Genomic DNA, 20930 nt, shown 5'->3' with positions numbered 1-20930 from the left:
ATTTAATTCTGATGGATCTGTAATGCTGCTTGGAGAAGTTACACACTGTGCAGATGTTAGCTGTGCCTAACTGACTCACCCATTTTTTATGTTTGCAAAATGGTTGCCACATTTGAAGTTATCATGAATTTAGAATTTTTCATTGATTTGCCTTGTGAAATTGCCATATTTCATGTTGTCTATATCTCACATGAATAAAGAAAAAGTTTTTTTAACGAAATGTAAATGATTTCCCAATATTTTAAGAGTGGGTTTGCTGAGAGGTAGCGTAATACGTTGACGTATCAATAGATCAGCAATAGGCGCCTGAGTGATGAGATAAGCCAAAGTCTAACTCATTTCCCACAACCACATCAAATGTGTCACTCTTGTGCTCACTAAAATAAACCTTGATGAAGAGATTATTTCATTTTGAGCTTCTCACTCTCTTACACTAAGCTAGCTTGTCCGTGCTCTCAGAATGAATGATGAACAATACTCATGTATTGGTCGAGCTAGGATTTTGTAAGAGTCCTCTTTTGTGGTTAAATTAAACTTGTTTGGGATTCTTATCACGTATCTCAGTGTGACTTCTGTCTATATATGGCTAGATTTGTTTCATCATTCCCTTGAAATTGCTCCAGACAGATATTCTTAAATACTTGAAGTTGAGGTTGTGATTGATGGGCGATCATAATGTCAAACAATATCTCATATTTTTGTTTATTTATGCACATAACTTTAAATACAAGCAAACTGGACAAAAATTTAGTCACTCTAGAATGTCCCCTCTCTTACTCTCTAGTTGCTTGCTATCTTATAGGTCCCTTATTTTTCTCTTGTCTTAAAGTGGAATACAGTATGTATTGTGAAAGTGAATTTATCTTATGTGAAGTATCCATTTGATAATAATTATTTGTTATTACTACTAGCTTTCTCCACTATAATTGACCTTCACAGACTGCTGCTTTTAAGTGAGCTATCTACTTAACATTTCAATTAAACCTTGAACAATTTCAGGCCTCCAATTTCCTCATCATCCACAGGAAAATCATCCCAAAATCAAATTCTTATGCACAACCCTTACAATCGATTGTGACCAACCCATACAATCAATCACTAGGACCGTTCACCAACAAATCTGCTGGTCAACAGCTGCTGCCCAAGGTGCTTAATGCAGGCCAGAGATGCTGATTTATTATTCGTAGGACACGCCGATGCTATTTTTCACTAGGCTTGTATGCACATATCGATTATTCAGACAAGCTGTGGTAACAGTAACCTTCCAACCTTCCAACTGCCAGGGGACATCATGTTAATACTGTGTACACCACCTCAGGCCTCAATAGAGTGTCCATTAGTTTCTTTGGGTATCTCATATTCAGCTGAAGCCACACACTGACAATTACATATCACACAGGAATATTGATTGCTACGTTTTAACTGTTGTAAATAGTTACAGATGATGTAATGAGCCAATGAAGGCTGCATGGGTACACATAAAAGCAGGGACATGTGCATGCTGTTGTATGAACATGGTTGTTGTCATCTTGGAAGATGAGGGTATCCACAGCATGCTCATCATGAGAACATAGAAGAATGGTCAACTCTTTGTCACCAAGAATGTTGAAGTAAACATCCTGGTTCAGGTTCACAATAACCTGAATTAGTAACCCAAGTTATGATACAAAAGCACCCTCAGAACATCACAGCACCCCATCTGGCATCAACTTCACTTATGCAAACTGTGGGTTATACATATTGTTGGGCCATAGGTGCACTCAGGGCCTAGCACCATTTGAATGAGGCAAAAATCATGACTGTTGAATCACAGTACATGCCTTCAGTGAGCCCCTGACCAGTTTCTGTGTTGTTTGACCCATTGCAGGTGTGCAGCTTTATGCACCGCTGTAAGCAATGCCCTTTTGTGAGGTACCCATATGCTTCTTGAATCAGGTACTTTCGGCTCATCTGAGTAGTATAGGTTAAATTTGCATCCATAGTGAGAGTGAGCAGTCACAGTGTCTTGTCATGAGGAGGTTGCCTAGATGGGAAGACTGGGATGGAGTCCAGCAGGACTTGTGAGAGGAACTGAAAACTACTTGATAGAAAATTCTGAAAACCAAAATTAACACTCTGGAGAGTGGTTTGTTAAACAAATGCCCTTGCAATATTGTCCAGAGAATATAGCAGTGACAAGGCGTATTGTAGAGAATGACTGCATTACTAGATTACACAAAACAGATAATAAGGGCACAACTTTCCTCAGTATGCTGATCACACCACCTTCCTAGCTCTCCACTATAAATCCCAATGAAGCCCCCAAGTTCATTGTCACCATTTAGTCTGCTGGCATAGCCAATGACAACTCAAAATAAACATTTCCAAAATATAGTCAGTAATTATATGAAGAACCACTGGTAGCTCCCACAGCCATAACCATTTACAACAATCCTATCAAATTAATGAACACAGTAAAATATCTCAGACCAATGCTCGACTGAAGTTCCACAATAGACTAAAACTACTATGCTACTGACAGAAGTTTGACCCTTCCTCCAACTCCAATGTTACCTCCACCAAAGTTTTACTATTCCAATCAAATCCTTAAATGCTATACACTCTGCCTTGCCACCTGTGGTGTGCATACTGTAAGACCTTCGGTACACACACCATCAGATTATTTGACTCGTCACTCTAACAAAGTGGACAAGTGTCAGCAATATGTCTCGTGTCTTAACATGGCGTGTTTATCTTCTGCCGTTAGGTCAGGCGATAGAAATGCCATTTGCAGACTTAGAGTAGCAGATTGACTGTGACCAACTTTAAACAGAACTTGATTAATTTTCACACACATTTATTAAAATAATAACAAGCATAAAAATAACTTAACTTGGTCCTGGATGCTATTTACAGTTGACAATCTGAAGTTCCTTTGGGTCTTGGTACATTAATCTTATTCTCTGATCTCTGATACTTGCCAAAGTGTCTATACATTTCTCTTCATGGCTATGTACAGGAATATGATAATCTTATTAGGTGCAGAGTGAAATTTGACTATAGGCTAATGCAGACTGACTAATTGGAGGTCTGTACACTCGTTATAATACCTTGCGCATTCAGGTATCACTGCGCGAGTGTGATCCACGAGGAGAAAAGGCTCTACGTTAGCAGCAATCTCATTGGCTGCGTTCATCTTAATATGCGGCTCGGCGGAAGCAGAATTTGGTCCGTCTCTTAAGACAGCACCATCTCGTAGTGCGGAGATGGACGAGCGCTGCGCCTGTGCTGTTGTGCTTAGCGGGGCGTGCTCTAGTGAGAAAGTTGTGTACGCGCTGACTACGCGGAACTATTACACAACACCACCTATCTCTGTTTATGTTCCCACAACATGAATCCTTTACCATCTAATCAAGTCTCCACCCCATCTAGCCCAGATTGAACACATCTTATGCTATCCACAAACTCCACTGCAACAACTCCACTATTTTTCATTTAATTTCCAATTCTGGAATGCTCTATCGACACATCCATCAACACTGGCTCTTCTAGAAAATACCTCGTCAGTCCAAAAAGTTATGGGACTGGACTAATAAAAAAATAGAGAAAAGCTAAGACATGATTTTAATGCTTCAGTTGTTCTACATTCTCTTCCATCCCCCCCCCTCCCCTCACCCCCCCCCCCCCCCCCCCCCTCTCATCCCATGTCTTGAGTACAATGCATGGAATATTCATACTGCCATGTGAAGCCATCACAAAAGATCTTTTTTGGGATGATGTTCAAACCATGCATTACATTGGCGTGAATGTCAGTTATGTCATCAAAGTATGGATATACCTTGCGAATTTCTGCACTGTGGTAGGTGCTTATTGATAACATATAATTCTCATCACCCATGGTGATTCTTTTCAGAACATAATTAATTGTTCATGGTTTGTGTTTCAATCAAGTCGCAGCAAGTGTTCATGTGTTTTTGCTTTTGTTTCGGTCAACGTGCGTGGGACCAGCCCTGTACACACTTTCCTCTGTATCAAAATAGGCTGGAGAATGTCCTGAATGCTTGCTTTAGAGATGTTACCCCATTGTGATTTGTGACACGACAATGTTGTTGCACGAAAGCCACGTATAGACTACTTCATCCAGTCTAAAACTGATTGGTCGAATTCATATCTGTTGTTCATGGTAGTTAGTTCAAGCTGCCTTTATAGCTACTGCACTAATATTGGTTATATGCCAGGAAGTAAAACAAGTTTTGGAACTTTTTAGACGCACAGTATAAGTTCCATGCCAATATTTACCAATCCTGTCGGCTCTATCTACCCTGTCTATCCTATACCATGTGAAGACTCCCCCGCCCTCTCTCCATGTTTCCCTATTCCTTTCCTTTTCGTACAATGGTCTGAACCACATCCCTAATACATACTCCATTTTGCTCTACTACCACCCACACCCCACTCCCCACCTACTCTCATCTACACATTACAACTCATATGATACCTTTATTTACATCCACAATCTATGACCATCCAGAACCTCTAATTTTCCATCTTCTAACTTTATCCTATCTTATGAGAATTCCTTCCAGTTTCATTATACCTGCAGTGCTTCTTTTTAAGATCTCACCACCTTTATGTGCCATCTTTTTTTATTTAGAAAAGAAAAGATTCGTTGTTATGTTTTCAGTACCATAAACTAAACAGTCCTTTTAATATTTCTAAAAATAGATATAAATATTTCACATTTTTAATTATTTTCTATTGACTACATATATTTTGAAGCCTTTGGCTGAACGGTGGAATGTTGATATCACCAACAATTGACTTCCCACAGCTTATAGAGTAAAACATCAATAAAAAATAAGAATGTCAATGTGTTATAAGTGAATGGCTTACTTGATATCATGAGGCATGGGCAGAGTAGCACCTCGGTCCAGCAAGATTTTGATGATCTCATAGTTGTTACGGTGAGCAGCCAGGATCAGTGGGGTGATGTCTGGTGTGAACTGAGCTGTTGTCCAGTCCACCTTCTCCCAGCTCTGTAAAGAACACAGTGAACTTGTTGAATGATTAACCTAGATACACGTAACTACGAGTCAACTTTAATATGTGATAAACATACATTAAGTAGCGATTTTTTGCATTTTCTTCAGAGGTATGTTGTTAATATCCAAATAAAACATCGTGAAGAGCGTCCTTGATTAATGAGCAACAAGTTGCCTGTTGCATCTGCCAGCACTGTTAACTACAGGCTATCTGTCACTTTAAAGGTGTTCTGTTATCGAGCAGAACGGTTCTGCATTTTATTTCTGTACAGATGGAGACTTTCTGTTGCTGTTACTTCCACCAACTTGACCTTCTGTAAACTAGCAGACAGTGACACTCCTGCTGCCTACTCATTAGTGGATTAGGGTCCTCTCTGTGCCAGACGCACAAGACGGATGTAAAACTACAGTGACAGAAATGGAAAGTGTGACACCTTGAACACCTTCACAGAATGCTATTAAGCTGAAATTCCAGTATTTACACACCTATGGAGTGTCATGATTAAAATTGCATCCTCACTCAGGCCTGTTTTCAGTACAGAAAAAATACAGGCCTACAGATGACAGAGTGTCCAATAAAACATGGCTACTGGTAGTGTGTAACATTACCAAGAGCTTTGAAGTGAGGATAGTATTGCTCGTCAGTGTATGGTGTATATGGCAAGAGTAGTAAACCTCTCGTCATGTCCTTAATGACTAAGATACCAAATGGCATAATCCAGCAAGATAATACAAGAAACCTCACTCCATTTCACACCACAGTTGTTTCGAGGAATGTACACATAACTGCTTGACCTGCCCGATTCCTTGATTTTTCACCCATGGGTTGTGTCTGGATGTCCATGAATTGACACAACAAATGTTTCAAGTATGACAAGAAACTCATAGAGATAACATTCAGAGGCAGTATGTTCCCATGCCACAAAGAGTACAAAGTACTTCCACAAGGGTTAAAAGTCATACGGTTGTTGGTGCTGGTCATCAAAGTAGAATCGAATGAAATTTTAATCATTTATACCTTTTATATGATGAACATTTCCAAGAAATTAGATGAATGTAGGACTGGTTCTACAAGGCACAGATTTTCCATTTACATGAATGTGCATCCAACTGGCAGTAATATGTTACATGTAGAAGCTAGGGGGTCCTTCACTTTCCGTTTTGAGACTATACCACCACGTAATAATGTGACACCGCATTTTCTTAAGTTCAGTCTGCAGGGATTCTCTGTTTTTAATTTTGAATCATTGCAGTCTCTTTGTTGATATAACAAACAATGGCACTTTATTGTTATTAGTATTTCAGATGTTTGGGGCAATCTCTGTGCTGTTGTATCACATTACGAATACACAGCCTCAGGGCTCGAGTCTCGTTCCAGCTAATGAGGATTTCACTTTTGGCCATTCTATTTGTATGGAGAAAAGTCGGGTTATAATGTATTTCAGATTCCACAATAAACTCTATGCTTCTCCACAGCCAGTTCATCACAAGTACAGCTTGCAGGCTGCAATAATGTACTGCAACTCAAGGTTGTCAGTCAAGTTGGTATTCACGCAAATCTGGTTAAGAGTATTGTGTAATTCAGTAAAGAATGTCCTCTTGCTTAAAATTTCTTATGAATTGGGTGTTTCATTATTATATGATAATCTTTCTTGGACAGATTCCTTGAGACAACAATGAACTGTAAATCACTTGCTATAGTGTAACAAAGTTTGACAAGCCACCTTATCTTTTATGCATTGAAGAAGAGTTTGACACAACATTGAAGCCTAATCTCATTTCTTCTATTTAGAATGACAATATTTGTCAATCTGTGTGCATCTGGAAACATTTTGAAAATGTAAGGTCTATAACTCTCCACGTACAGAGAAATTGAGCTCAAAATACCTCTCTGATGTTTCTTACAGTCGAATAACACATTCCACAAAACATAAATGACATACATATGCTTTTCATAAACAGTGTGAAGATGAGTCTTTTTACCCATCATAGCGCCATCCCCTCCCCCTAGTCCCTTCCCCCCTTTTCCATATGGGCAGAAAGTGTTATGTCAACAATATCAGTTATCTTCATTATTAAGTCAGTGTTTTTAAATATAAATCTAAATCCTAAAAAGACATTGAAGTATATGTGTTTAGTAACATAAGCACAGATGACTTGCTTTGAATTTTTGAAGTTACAATGCAAATTTCTAATGGCTTCTGGAATATAGTTAAATCTTAGGACAATGTGACATTTTACCCTTGTTGCCCTGTTGTTGGCCATCGTGATAGTGCATACTTTTGTGTTTGTCAAGGGATGGGATGGGTGAGAAGTGTAATTTCGTTGGTATTGAGATTGAGATGAGTAGTAGTTGTGGTGGTGGAAGAGGCTAGAGGTGTGTATTTTTTAGTTGTGTGTTTTACGTAAGACAGTATTTGGAGAGGAAGGATTTTATGTAGAGGAAGGGAGTGAAATGACTGGGAAGAAGACTCAGCACAAAGTTGTGGGAAAGTGAAGAGAGGAAAGAAGGAAATCTGATAGATCTGGAAGGATTGGTAGATCTCTGAGTAAATTTCATAGTCACATAGAGGGAAGTGACTACAGTTTCATTGACAGAGTATATTACACACGTATAGACGTGGGCTTGTGGTTGCATAAATGCACCAGACTAGGTGGGGGCTGGGAATCATGGCATAACTACTGTGTGGTTGGTGTCAATTCTGTGGAAGTGTAGGTCTCATATGGATGTTCATGATGATAAAAGTAAGAAAAAATAGTATTATTTGGTGCTAAAGTTCTATGGGGGAGAGTGAGCTGGTGCAGTAAGCGTCATACTGACCAGTTTTCCTGCTGAACTATTTGAGCTAATTTTATGATAGGCTCCTGTGTGATTGGCTGGTTGCATACATGGAGATGTATAGGATGAGACGGCAGCAGTATAATTTCTAGAAAGGAGAGTAACCAGATGGTGCAGTAAATACAGCGTCAGATCTATAGAACAGTGAAGCACGATTCTCTGTTAGCATCCTTGTGGATATTGAGTACCCATGGCCGTTTATAGCAGCCATCTTTGTTCTCAAGGTTGTGTGAATTGAGGATCCCACTTTTTCTGTAATACTACTTCAGAGTCTATTGTAAGGGAGAACAGTTAAATTGACTGTTCCATCTGCTACCACAGACCGAAATACAAGATTGGACAAAAATGTGGAAACACCGAAAACACAACACATTATCGAGCCTAATACGGCGTAGAAAATTCTTTGGCATTCAAAACAGCTTCCAGATGTCTCACAATGGATAAATACATGCCCTCTTTGGTTTGAAAGATAATCTTACACCATTCATCCTGGAAAGTAGTAGGAAGTTCATGTAATGATTATGGAGGTGGGTAGCGATCAGGTAACCTTATGTCCAAAGCAGACCACAAACATTCAATAATATTGAGATGTGGTGGCCACAGGAGATGCGACAATTCACCGTCATGCTCACAAAACCACTGCTGAATGACGCGAGCTGTGTGAAAAGGGGCCTTGCCATCTTTGAACGCAACTTTAGCACAGGGAACAAACACTGTGCCATGGAATGGACCTGATCATCCAAAATGGTCACATCATCCTTGGCAGTAATACGACCTTGAAGAGTTACAATGGGACCCATGGAATGCCATGATCTGGCAGCCCAACAAATCACCAAACCCCCATGTCTTACTCTTGGAATGTAAACTTGGCCGGAAGATGGGAATAGTGTGAAACAAGACTCACTTGTCCAAATAACATTCTTCTATTGCTCCATATTCGAGGTTTTATGGCTTTGGCACCACATGTTCCAGTTGCAGAGATTTCTATCTCTGATAAGTGATTTTGGAACCCCAGCACGTCCTGCAATTCCCTACTTATGTAGTTCCCTTCTTGTTGTTTTGATGCCGATAGCTTTGCCTTTGCGACATTCAGTTCTGCAGTGATTTTTGCAGTTGCCCTGCTCTTATTTCTCGTCACAATCCTCTTCAGTGACCATTGGTCACGATCACACAATACAAACTTTGACCGCACTGTGTCTTAGCAGATCATGTTTTTCCGTTTTTCCTGTATGTGGTACAAATTTTCGACATGGTGCCCCCAGAAACACCGAACACTTCAGCTACCTGGGTTACGAAAACACCCACCGTATGAGCACCAACAGTTTGCCCAGGCTGGAATGCACTGAGCGCGACATAATGCACTCTCAACCACACACAACACTTTTCTGACCACGGCTAGCTCATAGAGCGTATTGAGAACATTGCACAGGCGCTATTTGTGATCAAATGCAATGACACAACCTGTGGGCTTGGCTAGCGTCTGCATTTGTGGTTTTTTCTTGTGTGAAATCTTGTGGGACTTAACTGCTAAGGTAATCAGTCCATAAGCTTACACACTACTTAACCTAAATTATCCTAAGGACAAACACACACACCCATGCCCGAGGGAGGACTCGAACCTCCGCTGGGACCAGCCGTGCATTTATGTTCAAAGCATGCATTCTCGTGGTGTCTCCATATTTTTGTCCTGTGTATCTAACGGATATCTTTGGGCTCCATTAAGGAACTCAGTTCCTTGCACATTGTAATGGAATCTTTATTGAAGCAGTTAAAAACTGTACATTATGCGTAAAGGGAGGCTGTTATGTCAGAGGTCTTCGTGGTGAAATTGTAGGATACGTCAGTAAGGAGTGAGAGGGAGTGGTACAGTATTCGGTATTACATCTCGATGAAGGCCTTAATTTTAAAGTCTGTCCCACACAAAGATGTAATAAAGCCTCTACAATTATGAACGAAACCGGCAAGATCATGACCATGAATATAAAATTTCGTTCGAATATTTTGCACCTGTGCTACGATATAATGTTGACACCTGTCGTCTCCTTTGGAGCGATTGAGTGAGCCAGCCACTTGCGGGCTACACAATCAGTGATGATGATGTTATGAGGAATTCCGACGATGGTCGGTAGTAAATTAAATAAATGAAGTTAGGAGAGAATAAGTTAGACCAACACTTTGTAAGTGTGGAGAGTGGAGCAGGATTCAATACTCATTTATATCTGAATAATATATTCAGTTTTCTGTGAGATTTTTGTTAGAAGGTTGGAAGGTGGTCTTTCCATTTTAGTTTATGGATGAGAGTTACTGTGAAGGATTTTAGTTTTGTCATTGGTAGGATAGAACGCTGTTAAACGTAGGAGTCATGGGAGCCGGAAGCTGTGGTTGGTGGGTCCTATAAATACTGTCTTGATCTTGGAAGGATCTATCATGACGTACCAGTGGTTTAGATACAACGTTTGACATACTGTTAAAAAAGAGAACCATTCATCGTATTCACGTCCAGCGGTTAAGGGAAACAATGAAAGGCCTAAACCAGTGTTGCCCTGAAATGAGAGTCTAGTCACTTACCGATCACATCGCCTCACTTGGTGCCCCAGGGGGTGAACTGGTTGAAATGGCACTTGAGGAGCTGCTGAGAATTCTGGTGGGAGAAGTATAGGGCTATGTAAGCGATGTCGTCAGTGCACTAATGGAAGTGGACAGATGTGCTCCTCGTTTAAATATGAATAGAGTAGTGGACACACTGGAGTGGCTAGAGAACAGAAACATGGGGCAAGACTGCAGTAGGAGGAGAGATCCGGAAATTAGTGTTGTTTATGTTTATGGTTACTTAGTGTGGGCAATTGGATAGCACAATCAGGGTAGGATAGGCTATTGGAGTTGCTTAAACGTAAAATTTGAAAAAAGATGCCTGAGTGTCATCTGCGGCAATAGGCTTTAGCAGTGTCGAAGGACACAAAGATGGCAGATTTATGATTGCTCAGTTGATGCACAAGTTGGTACAAAGGGTGGGCGATTGGACAGTAATCAGAATGGGATAGGCTATTGGGACTAATCAGAATGGGATAGGGTATTGGGACTATTCAGAATGGGATAGGCTATTGGAACTGTATACATCTGGAATTTGAAAAAGGTACCTGTTGCCATACACAGTCTTATGCCTTTCCAAGTTTAAGTGACGTGTAGATGGCAGGTTTATGTTTACTGAGTTAGTGGGACTGCAGGTAGTTGAGGTATAAGAGTTAGTCGTCGGAATAGAAGTTGGGATGTCATCTACAGTGGTTAACAGGAATGGGTAAATGTCTGTTTAGGTGTTCATAGATGCATTGGCAGAGTATGGGTTTGAGGACCTTTATAAATACTGAAGAGTGGTTATTAGGCACTAGATGACGTTGTCACTAGCATATTTGTTAAATTTAAGGAAGAATAGATTTTCCACAGAGCGTAATAGTAGCCTGTGCTTAGAATCACTTTGAAGCGAATGGAAAGGATTTGCCGGATGGGGAGAGAGCTTTTGTCATATGACGATAGGGAATGCAATCTTGACTACTGTGCAGGAATGTGAAATAAGCAGTGGGGCTGTTACACTGAGACATAGGAGACTGTCCAATGGAGACACAGTCATGGCAAAAAAGCCCACATGGTTCCTTCCAAAGACGGGGTATTGTGCAATTTAATGCACATATTCCGATTTGGGTGAAACCCATTCGTTTCTTGCATTGTTGAAGGCAAGCGAATGTGCGAAGTTGAAAAGAGTAATGCATTTTGTAGATGTTCCTTACCGTAATGATTAGACACCATTACTGCGAATAGACACAATATAAAGACATTAAAAAGCGATCTTGTGATGGAACGAATGACTGTTGTAGGTGTGAGGGGTTGTCATTAAGCAGTGGTGTCAGGAAAATCTAATACTTGCTTGTTACACAACGTCGTTACTCACGTAAGGCTCCCCTTCTTTATGGATGATTTCCTCGTGCTCGAGGAGTAGTTCAACGGCTTCCACGAACTCTACGTTGATAGCATGCAGAAGCGCGTCGCGCGTTTCTACGCCGAGCACGACTAGCAACTCGACCATCTCCAAGTTTTCCTGGTCGATGGCCAATGTCAGAGCACCTCTTCCCAGCGGATCCAGGCAATTGATATTGATGTGCCCTTTGTGGTGAGCTAGCTGCAACATCCTGCAATTCAATGACATTAACTAAAGTGTACCAGACTCAGTGCTTCCTTTTGCATCTGAGAATGACATTTTTACTTTCAGCAAGTACCATCACAGTAGATGTGTGACTTGTAACATATCACCTTCTACTACTATGGGTCTCGCTTGATTTTGGATTACAGCCTAACACGCATAAGGCGCTACACTTATGGCGCTGAGGAATGACAGTTCCTCCGGTCACATGCCATGTGTTCCTTGTGTGTTGCAGGTTGTGTGATTGACACAGCGTACTGTAAACAGCAGAATGGTCTGGTACTCATGTCGGGAGCAGGTCGAGATGGGTTTGTGTGAGGCCAAGAAGATAGAAAAAGCCAAGAGGCAGCACGGCTACACCAAAACAAGTATTCTCACAGACGCCAACCACATCACACAGCATTTCAATTCCTTTTTGGACGTTTGTGTGATCATGGTTCCTTTCAGACAAACAAACGTGCAGAGAGATGGCAGACTGCGTGTACGCCTAATCTGGAGGACCAGGTTCTATAGGATATTGAGATGTACCCTAGTACAAGCTCTAGGCAAGTTGCCTGCGAGCATGGTAAAAACCAAAGTACGATTATAGGTATCCTGCATGACAACCGTTACTATGGCTATCGCCAGCAACACACAAAGAACACACGGCACATTGTCATAAATTTTGCTATGGTTATTTTTCAGTGCTGAAGCAACATTTCATGTTAATGATAAAGTTAACTGGCATAATATGTGCATGTAGGGACTCCGTAACGCACAGGCTGACCATGAAAGAGATACGGCATAAGTGAGCATGTTTTGTTCCATTTCTTATTAAAAGGCGCATTGCTCATTCACTTTTTGAGAATAACGCTGTGACTGAAATGAATTAATGAAATACTACAGTTGTGGCTTTTTCAACTACTTCAGGAAGACAAATGACTTCATACTCCAACAAGATGGAGCCCAACTACACTGCCACAAGCGTATGACAGTTTTTGAATGGAGCATTGCCTAAACGCTGAATATAGCGAATGGGAATTTGAAACACTACCCTACAGTCTTGCTTCCAAGATCTCCAGGTGTGACACAATGCGTCTTTTTGTTGAGATATGTGAAGGAATGTGGTTTTGCTCCCTCTCTAACTGAAGATGTAAATGAATTCAAAACGAAATAGAAACACCAGTGGTGAAATCTTACATCAAGAACTTAGGTATTTTGTAGATGCTGCCTGTGTGGCTGATGGCGGGCACATAGAGCATTTATAGGGTGACACAGAATAACGGGAATGTTTGAAATGAGTAGTGGCAGCCATGGACAGGTGGCAGCACTGCGGGATCGTGACAGTAAGTAAACAGTCCGCCATTTCAATATCATGGACCAGTGGAACGGACAACAGCGTGCGTTAGCTATAAAAAGGTTTTATACAAACAATGATAGTTTGGTAGCGGAGCAGAGGAAGTTTCGGCGATTCTATAATGTAGGACGTCATGATGCCGTTCCTTCGAAACACGCTATAAAATGTTGGGTTAATAACTTTGAAGAGACTGGATCTGCCCTCAAGAGGAAACCAACAGGACGACCAAGAAGTGTGCGTTCTGCAGCAAACATTAATGTTGTACACAAGTCTATCTTACGGAAGCCACGGCATTCAGTTTGTAAGTAAGCAGCAGCCCGGGAGAGCGTTCGCAAAATTCTTGATCTTGATTTAAAATTTCATCAATACAAACTACAGATAGTTCAACAATTGAAGGACCACGATTACTGGTTGCAAGTAGGATTCTGTCAACAAATGATAACGAAAATAAACAATGACGATGAATTTCTAAACAAGTTGTGGATGTCAAATGAGGCACATTTTCATCTCACAGGTTATGTGAATAAACGGAACTACCGTTACTGGCAAAACACAAATCCTAATGACGCTATTGAGCGCTCTTTACACGCTGGTAAAGCGACAGTATGGTGTGATGTTTTATCACATGGGATTATCGGTCCGTATTTTTTCACAAACGAACGGGGAAACACAACAACTGTCAATGCCGATCATTACGTGGAGATGTTACGAACTTTCGTTACGCCTGATTTGGACAACTTTCCAAACGTTCAAGAAGCCTGATTTCAACAGGACGGAGCGACATCACATATGTGCCATAATTGTTTGGCAGCAGTGTGATCTCAAGATTGGGTAACATTCCCTGGCTCCCTGGATCACCAGATTTATCAGTTTGTGATTTTTTTCTTATGGGACTATCTCAAGAGCAAAGTCTACACGACTCGACCAAGAACCTTGGATGAGTTAAAACAGAGAATTCGGGATGCAGTTCACAGTATCCCAGCAGAGACATTGCAGAGGTCAATGAGGAATATCAGCGCCAGATTTCACGAATTTATTTGTACAGGAGGACGCCATGTAAAGGACGAAATTTTTTTTTTTTAAAAAAAAAGATGATAAATGCCATCAACGTTTGATAAATGGCAAAGTTGTAAGGTTTCAATTACTATCAATGCGATTTCTTTCCTGCATCACTTCTAGTTTCATTGGATTGTGGAAATGTTCCCATTTTTCTGTGTCACCGTGTATAATAACACAGCAAAATCTTTAGGGTTTCGTGGGTATTATACAATTTGTACCTGTCCTTTTATCATGTTTGTCTAAAATTAGGTATGAATACCGTGTATTACGGACTATAAGACGCACTTTTTTCTTCGAAAGTTGCCTCCAAAATTCAGTTGCGACTTATACTCGAAATCAATATAAAAATATCCAGTGTTTGACTTAAAATTCCCACCAGTCTTGAAAATGGCCATATTTCGATACTGCGGGAAACCTATCTGTATCTAGCAGCAGCAGTGCACCGATGCAACAAATATGACCTGCGGCTATACTACAATCCCATACTTATGGCTAACGTAGGGATCGTTAGGATAAGACTAGAATAATTACTGTAAGCACAGAGGCATTCAAAAAATCGTTCTTCACGAGTGAATGGAACAGGAAGTAATCCTGATAACTCGTTCAATGGGACATACTGTCTGCCATACACATCAAGGTGGTTTGCAACGTATAGATGTAGAAGTTAAAATGTATGTGAGAGACAAATGGAACATATGGATTATGGATAAAATCGAACACGAATTCACGCCGAAGGGGGCTTTAAAACGACTTACAATCAAACAACAGTATGGGTCTTTCAAGAAGTGCAGCAAAAGTAACGTTCTCGATTGCATTAAAGACCATCTTAGGGAGAGTACAACGAAGAGGAAGAAGAAGAAAAAGAAAGTTCAGATGACGATTTTCAAGCATTTTAAAGGTCAGTTCGGTTTTATAAACTGAGAACTTTTTTAGTCTGGCTTTGCAATCCAATAATAAAAATGGTAAAAATGTTATTTTTTAAAAAAATGCTTACAAATTAAGCCATGTCTTACAGTCCGTAGCGTCTAATAATGCATAAAATACGGTAGGAAAAAATCAGATATGCATTTTGAAACGCCATTTATCTAGTTTTTAAGACTTTAACTTATTTCTCTAATTTTCTGTAAGTGTAGTGTTATACCTCCTGACGTTCGGGACATCTCCTCTTTCGACGGCGAGCAGATACTTTTTCTCGTCGAGGGTGAGCGGTCGTGGCAGGTTGGGCATCACGATTGGTTCCCGGGATACGCCTGGGGCCTCGATCTCCAGCCCCACCTGGAAAGAAGGAAAGGTCAACCACCGCCTCAGAAACAAGTAGTCAACAGTAATGTTTGTGTAGCGGCCTAGAGCTTACTGATCCCAGTGTATAGACCGACCTCACTTATCAAAAAAAAATCTTCTAATGGCGTGAGCTGGAGGCGAGGATTATGTAACACCTACGTCAGGAAATTATAATTTACCTCCAGCATATCGTCCTATGTGTAATGAACTGGGATGTTGTCTCAACATAATGCGCCGTATGCTGTGCGGTCACCTAATTGCTTTAGTCGGTTTAAAATTACAAATATGAGAGACACCGAACTGAATTATGCTGTTTAACCTACCTACACACACTGACAGCAAGTTTTGGTCTTCATAAAGAGAAGACGATTCAGACTTAATAAGTTATATTCCCAGAACACTTATTTTCCGACATACTCAGTTGGTGAAATGTGCAATCGTCTTTTTAAATCTGTTTGTTGTCCGATTTCAGTTATGACCAATTTCTTTCACGAAGTCTGAGCTATTGTACGCCGTATGATTATGTTTACCCTGCTCTGAAATACAGTCAAACAAAGTCGGTATATCTTATAATGCAAGTTTTCAATGAGTTTGTTATAAACGTGAAATTTAGGAAATTAAAAGCTGTAATTGTTGGGAAAGCAGGAAAATAATCGTATTTTCCATAATTTTCAGTTGTTTCAATACTTTGCCAGTGATGAAAAGGCAAATGAAAACAATTCATATGTTTATACAGCGAAAATACACTGAAGAGCCAAAGAAAATGGCACAGCTGCATAATATCGTGTACGGCCCCCCGGTGAGCACGCAGAAATCGCGCAGCACGAAGTGGCACGTGCTAGACTAATGTCTGAAGTAGTGCCGGAGGGAACTGACACCATGACTCCTGCAGGGCTGTCCATAAATCCGTAAGAGCACGAGGGGTGACGATCTCTTCTGATGCACGTTGCAAGGCATCCAAGATATGCTCAATAATGTTCATGTCTGGGGAGTTTGGTGTCCAGCGGAAATGGTTAAACTCAGAAGAGTGTTCCTAGAGCCTCTCTGTAACAATCTGAACGAGTAGGGTGTCGCCTTGTACTGCTGGAATTGCCCAAGTCCGTCGGAATGCACAGTGGACATGAATGGATTAATGTGATCAGAAAGGATACTTACGTACGATTCACCTGTCATAGTCGTATCTAGAAGTATCAGGGGTCCCATATCACTCAAATTGCACACGCCTCACACCATTACAGAACCTCCACCAGCTTGAACAGTCCCCTGCTGACATGCAAGGTCCATGGATTCATGAGGTTGTCTCCATACCCGTTGGCGTCCATCCGCTCGATACTATTTGAAACGATACTCGTCCGACCGGGCAATATGTTTCCAGTCATCAACAGTCCAATGTCGCTGTTGACGGGCCCAGATGAGGTGTAAAGCATTGTGTCGTGCCGTCATCAAGGGTACACGAGAGGGCCTTCGGCTCCGAAAGTCCATATCGATGATGTTTCGTTGAATGGTTCCCATGCTGACACTTATTGATGGGCCAGCACTGAAATCTGCAGCAATATGCGGAAAGGTTTCACTTCTGTCACACCGAACGATTCTCTTCAGTCGTCATGCGTCATGTTCTTGCAGGATCTTTTTCTTTCCGCGGCTATGTCGGAGATTTGATGTTTTACCTGATTTCTTATATTCACGGTGAAATGTTCGCACGAGAAAATTCCTACTTCATCGCTACCTCGGAGATGTGTTCCACCGCTCGTGCTCCGACTATAACACCCAGTTCAAACTCACTTAAATCTTGATAACCTGCCATTGTAACAGCAGTAACAGATATAACAAGTGCGCTAGACACTTGTTGTCTTATAGAGGCGTTGCCGACGGTAGTGCCGTGTCCTGCCTGTTTAGGTATCTCTGTAATTGAATTGCTATATCAGTTTCTTTGGCGCTTCAGTGAATCACATTCTGCTATTTTCGACAGTGTGTGAATTGTGTTGTATGAAAGAAGTATTGTTACGCGCGTAACTTAATCTAATGCTTCACAGCACTATTAAACTGAAAAAAAAATCAAAGGAAAGTACGAGGAAATGTTCAGTAATTATTCTTCGTGCCCCCTTGTGTATAAAAGAGCATTGCTCAAAATTTTTCAAGGGTTCTCCAATACAGAAACTCTTTCAGTGGTGGCCATAGTGCCTGTTCATGGCAAAACCAAGACAGTTACATGAATAGAAACGTAGTATTGAAGTCCGTCTACTGTCTTTTCAATAGTATACCAATATACATTTGGAAGTGCAGCCTAGTTATCAGGGTTTCAATTTTATTGGAGGTCCTTTCTTGTGATGTCAACATGGCAAAATTACGTATCTGTGAATTTTGCTGATTTCTGTTATTTATGACATACATCGCAATGAAGTACCTTCCAAATTCTGTTTACACTATTAAATGAATATTCACACTGTATATTCACAAATACTCTTTCTGGACTGTTGACATCACAATGAAAGACCTTCGATAACTACTGATGAAGTTGAGCTTCGATATCTGCATTGGTGATGTAGAAACACTATTGAAAAGACATTAGACGGATTTCATTATTACGTTTTCGCTAAATGTTTCATATGCATTTTTTTCTTCCTGTACGCTACGTGAACCAATATCTTGATAGTCGATAACTGTCTATGTAAAACTGTTGTACCACACTTATCTACACATCAGTGTGCAACGTAAACGTTGTATTTAAGGTCTCAAAGTGTTGACAGAACCACACACATTAAAGAAGTTTAGATGACAGATCTAAGTTTAATGAACTATTCAACAAACCCACTGCAGGATTTTGCTCTGCAAGAAGGGGACGTGTGATCAGCAGAATCGCTGGTTGCGTAGACACTCACCCCGTCCAGGTCCTTCTTCTCATCCGCCATGGTGGTGGTGGTGCTGAGTAGGAGCGTTAGGCGAGGGTAGGGTAGTCGGTGTAGGCCAAGGCAGTCGAGTCCGGTGGCACAGGTCGGCTCGGGCTACCTGAGCTGAAAAACACAACAGGCATGTGGTGGTTAGTCCTCTCGACTCGTTGTTTTCTGATATTTTGCGCGTTGTTTGTTCTTAAGAAATTAGTAGAGGGTGAGGCATAATAAAGAGCGATTTTTAAAAGGCTGTTAAGTAAAAACACTTCGTTAATTTTTTATTTAATAATCTTAAAATACACTAAAAAGCATTTTCTGCAATAGTGAATCATCGGTTATTTTTGGAAGATAGCTCCGATAAGATGTAATCCGTTTAGACGCACACATTCCTCCAGCCGGAGCTTGAAGTGAGTCACCTTCACATTGCGCAGCATGTCAGTGGGATTTGAACAACTTCCTGTCGGATCCGCTCTTTCAGGGCTTCAATTGCTCGATGAAGGTTCTCCTGGTACACTTTGCGTTTCATATAACCCCACAAGAAAAAGTCACATGTTGTGAGGTCGGTGAACGAACGGCACTTGCAATATCCCCATTTCGGGAGATCACAAGATTTGGAAACAAAAGATTGACCGTATCTGTGCTTACTCGAGCAATGCAGGAGGTTGCTCCGTCCTGCTGGAAAAACTTCTCATCGTTCCTTTCGTCGTATGCAAGCTGTGGAGTAAAAAGGTTTTCCAACATGTCTGCGTATCTGCGCAATGTCACTGTTACAGCATTGCCATGGCGTAGTACGCAGTAACTTTTGCGTAGCGCAATGGTTGCTGATGTAGTTCCACAAACGGTTTACAATGTCCTCGTCTTGATTAATCATGTCCAAAAATTCTAAGCAGAACCGGTTTCGGCTCACGTAATCTCTTTCCTTAAGGACCTGAACCATTTGGATTTTCTAGGGGTGTAAAATTCTTCTTACCGTTCTGTTTGAAATCCTAAGTCAGACGTCTCTCAGTGGCAGCTCTTACACGCTGGATGTTTTCAGATGTGCGCACAGGTTTTGGTCTCCAAGTTTTCTTCTTTGTCGTTGACGCCGCCTCCTCAGAGTTCTCAACACACTTTTTAATCGCAGAGACAGATGGCACCGGCCGATTTCGATTAATGTTGGAGTGGTAGCGGAATGCACAACGTGCTAGCTGTTACGAACTACCGTTTTGATAAAATGCTTTGACAGCGTACGCACGATGCTGTGGGGCCCAGCACTCCATTATGACTAAATGCTGTTTCGCACCAAACGTACCTGACGCTATCTCCTCAACCTCTCTCCGACGCAGCTCGATTCGCGTGCTTCTGAAATAGCTTGATATTATGCCTCACTCTGTAGTTTGCGCTTTTGTGATGCAAACACTGCGAAGATGTCCGCAACAAGCTCAGGGGAAGGCTGTGTTTCGCAAACTTCAGGCAACACGAATTTTACAAACATGTTGTTTTTTTAAGACAGGGAGGAAGAGAAGTGAAATGCTGTTAAGTAGCATGTTTTCATTGGAGTGGGTACGGACTGCGCGCGAGAAGCTCGTTTGCCCAACTGCGCACGGAAAGGTTCAGTATAACATGAGCAAACAGGTCGACTGCGCGCGATGAGGTACGTTATAAACAATTGGACTGCGCATGAGTGTTTTATTTGCTACTTGGAACTGTTTGCATTGAACTGTTGGTAACACTGTTGTAATTAGTTTTTTCTCCGACTGTGTAAAGCTGTCTGCTGATCCTACTCTTCGCATGTGAGTAGTAGGATAGAAATGGGTTGTTACTATCCGAAGTATAGAATTAATGTTTCAAATAACAGTTAGTAGTAAGTCTGTAGCGTAACAAAACAGCAGTTACATACAAAAAAGTATTAACTGAAATCCTAAATTCTTGTGACGAAAGAATATTAAGTGCCAACTGTTGATAATTGTGTCTGATTTCGAAGTAGTTAACACAAAAAAATAAAAAAAATGAAAATAAAAAATTACTCAGGTATGGCCATTTTCATCAACAGTAAGATGTACATTTCATCTGACACAGGCCTGGTGGTGGATATTTCAGCCGCTGAGCCATCTTCCGATTAGAAGCGATCTAGGTAATAGGTAAATGGTTCCACTGGGTGTTTTATCTGACTTTTCTCCCTACCGACGAAGTTGGGGGTGCTTTTGTTGAAGATTTAATGAGCATCAAACGCGAAAGTAAATATGTTACCTTTTTTCAGATTGTTTGACAACGAATTTCATAGAATGCAGGTTTCCGCCCGAAATTTGGGCCGGCCGGTGTGGCCGTGCGGTTC

At 41.0% G+C, this 20930-nt stretch overlaps 1 protein-coding gene across 1 annotated transcript in view; it reads right to left on the bottom strand.

Annotated features, from left to right (window-relative positions):
• The window catches only part of LOC126282065 (transient-receptor-potential-like protein), a 190140-nt gene that overhangs the window by 152218 nt on the left and 16992 nt on the right, over positions 1 to 20930 (bottom strand). Inside the window, exons 2-5 of the mRNA XM_049981509.1 lie at positions 18608 to 18739; positions 15589 to 15722; positions 11804 to 12041; positions 4873 to 5015 (exon numbers count right to left, since the gene is read on the bottom strand). Of these exons, the coding sequence (XP_049837466.1) occupies positions 4873 to 5015; positions 11804 to 12041; positions 15589 to 15722; positions 18608 to 18637 (545 nt within the window). The 5' untranslated portion in view covers positions 18638 to 18739. The remainder of the gene's footprint in view (positions 1 to 4872; positions 5016 to 11803; positions 12042 to 15588; positions 15723 to 18607; positions 18740 to 20930) is intronic.

This window comes from Schistocerca gregaria, chromosome 7 (assembly GCF_023897955.1).
Source record: "Schistocerca gregaria isolate iqSchGreg1 chromosome 7, iqSchGreg1.2, whole genome shotgun sequence".
In the NCBI taxonomy this organism is placed as follows: Eukaryota; Metazoa; Arthropoda; class Insecta; order Orthoptera; family Acrididae; genus Schistocerca; species Schistocerca gregaria.
The sequence above is the reverse complement of the archived record's forward strand: the minus strand, read 5'-3'. Positions and strand labels throughout refer to the sequence as shown.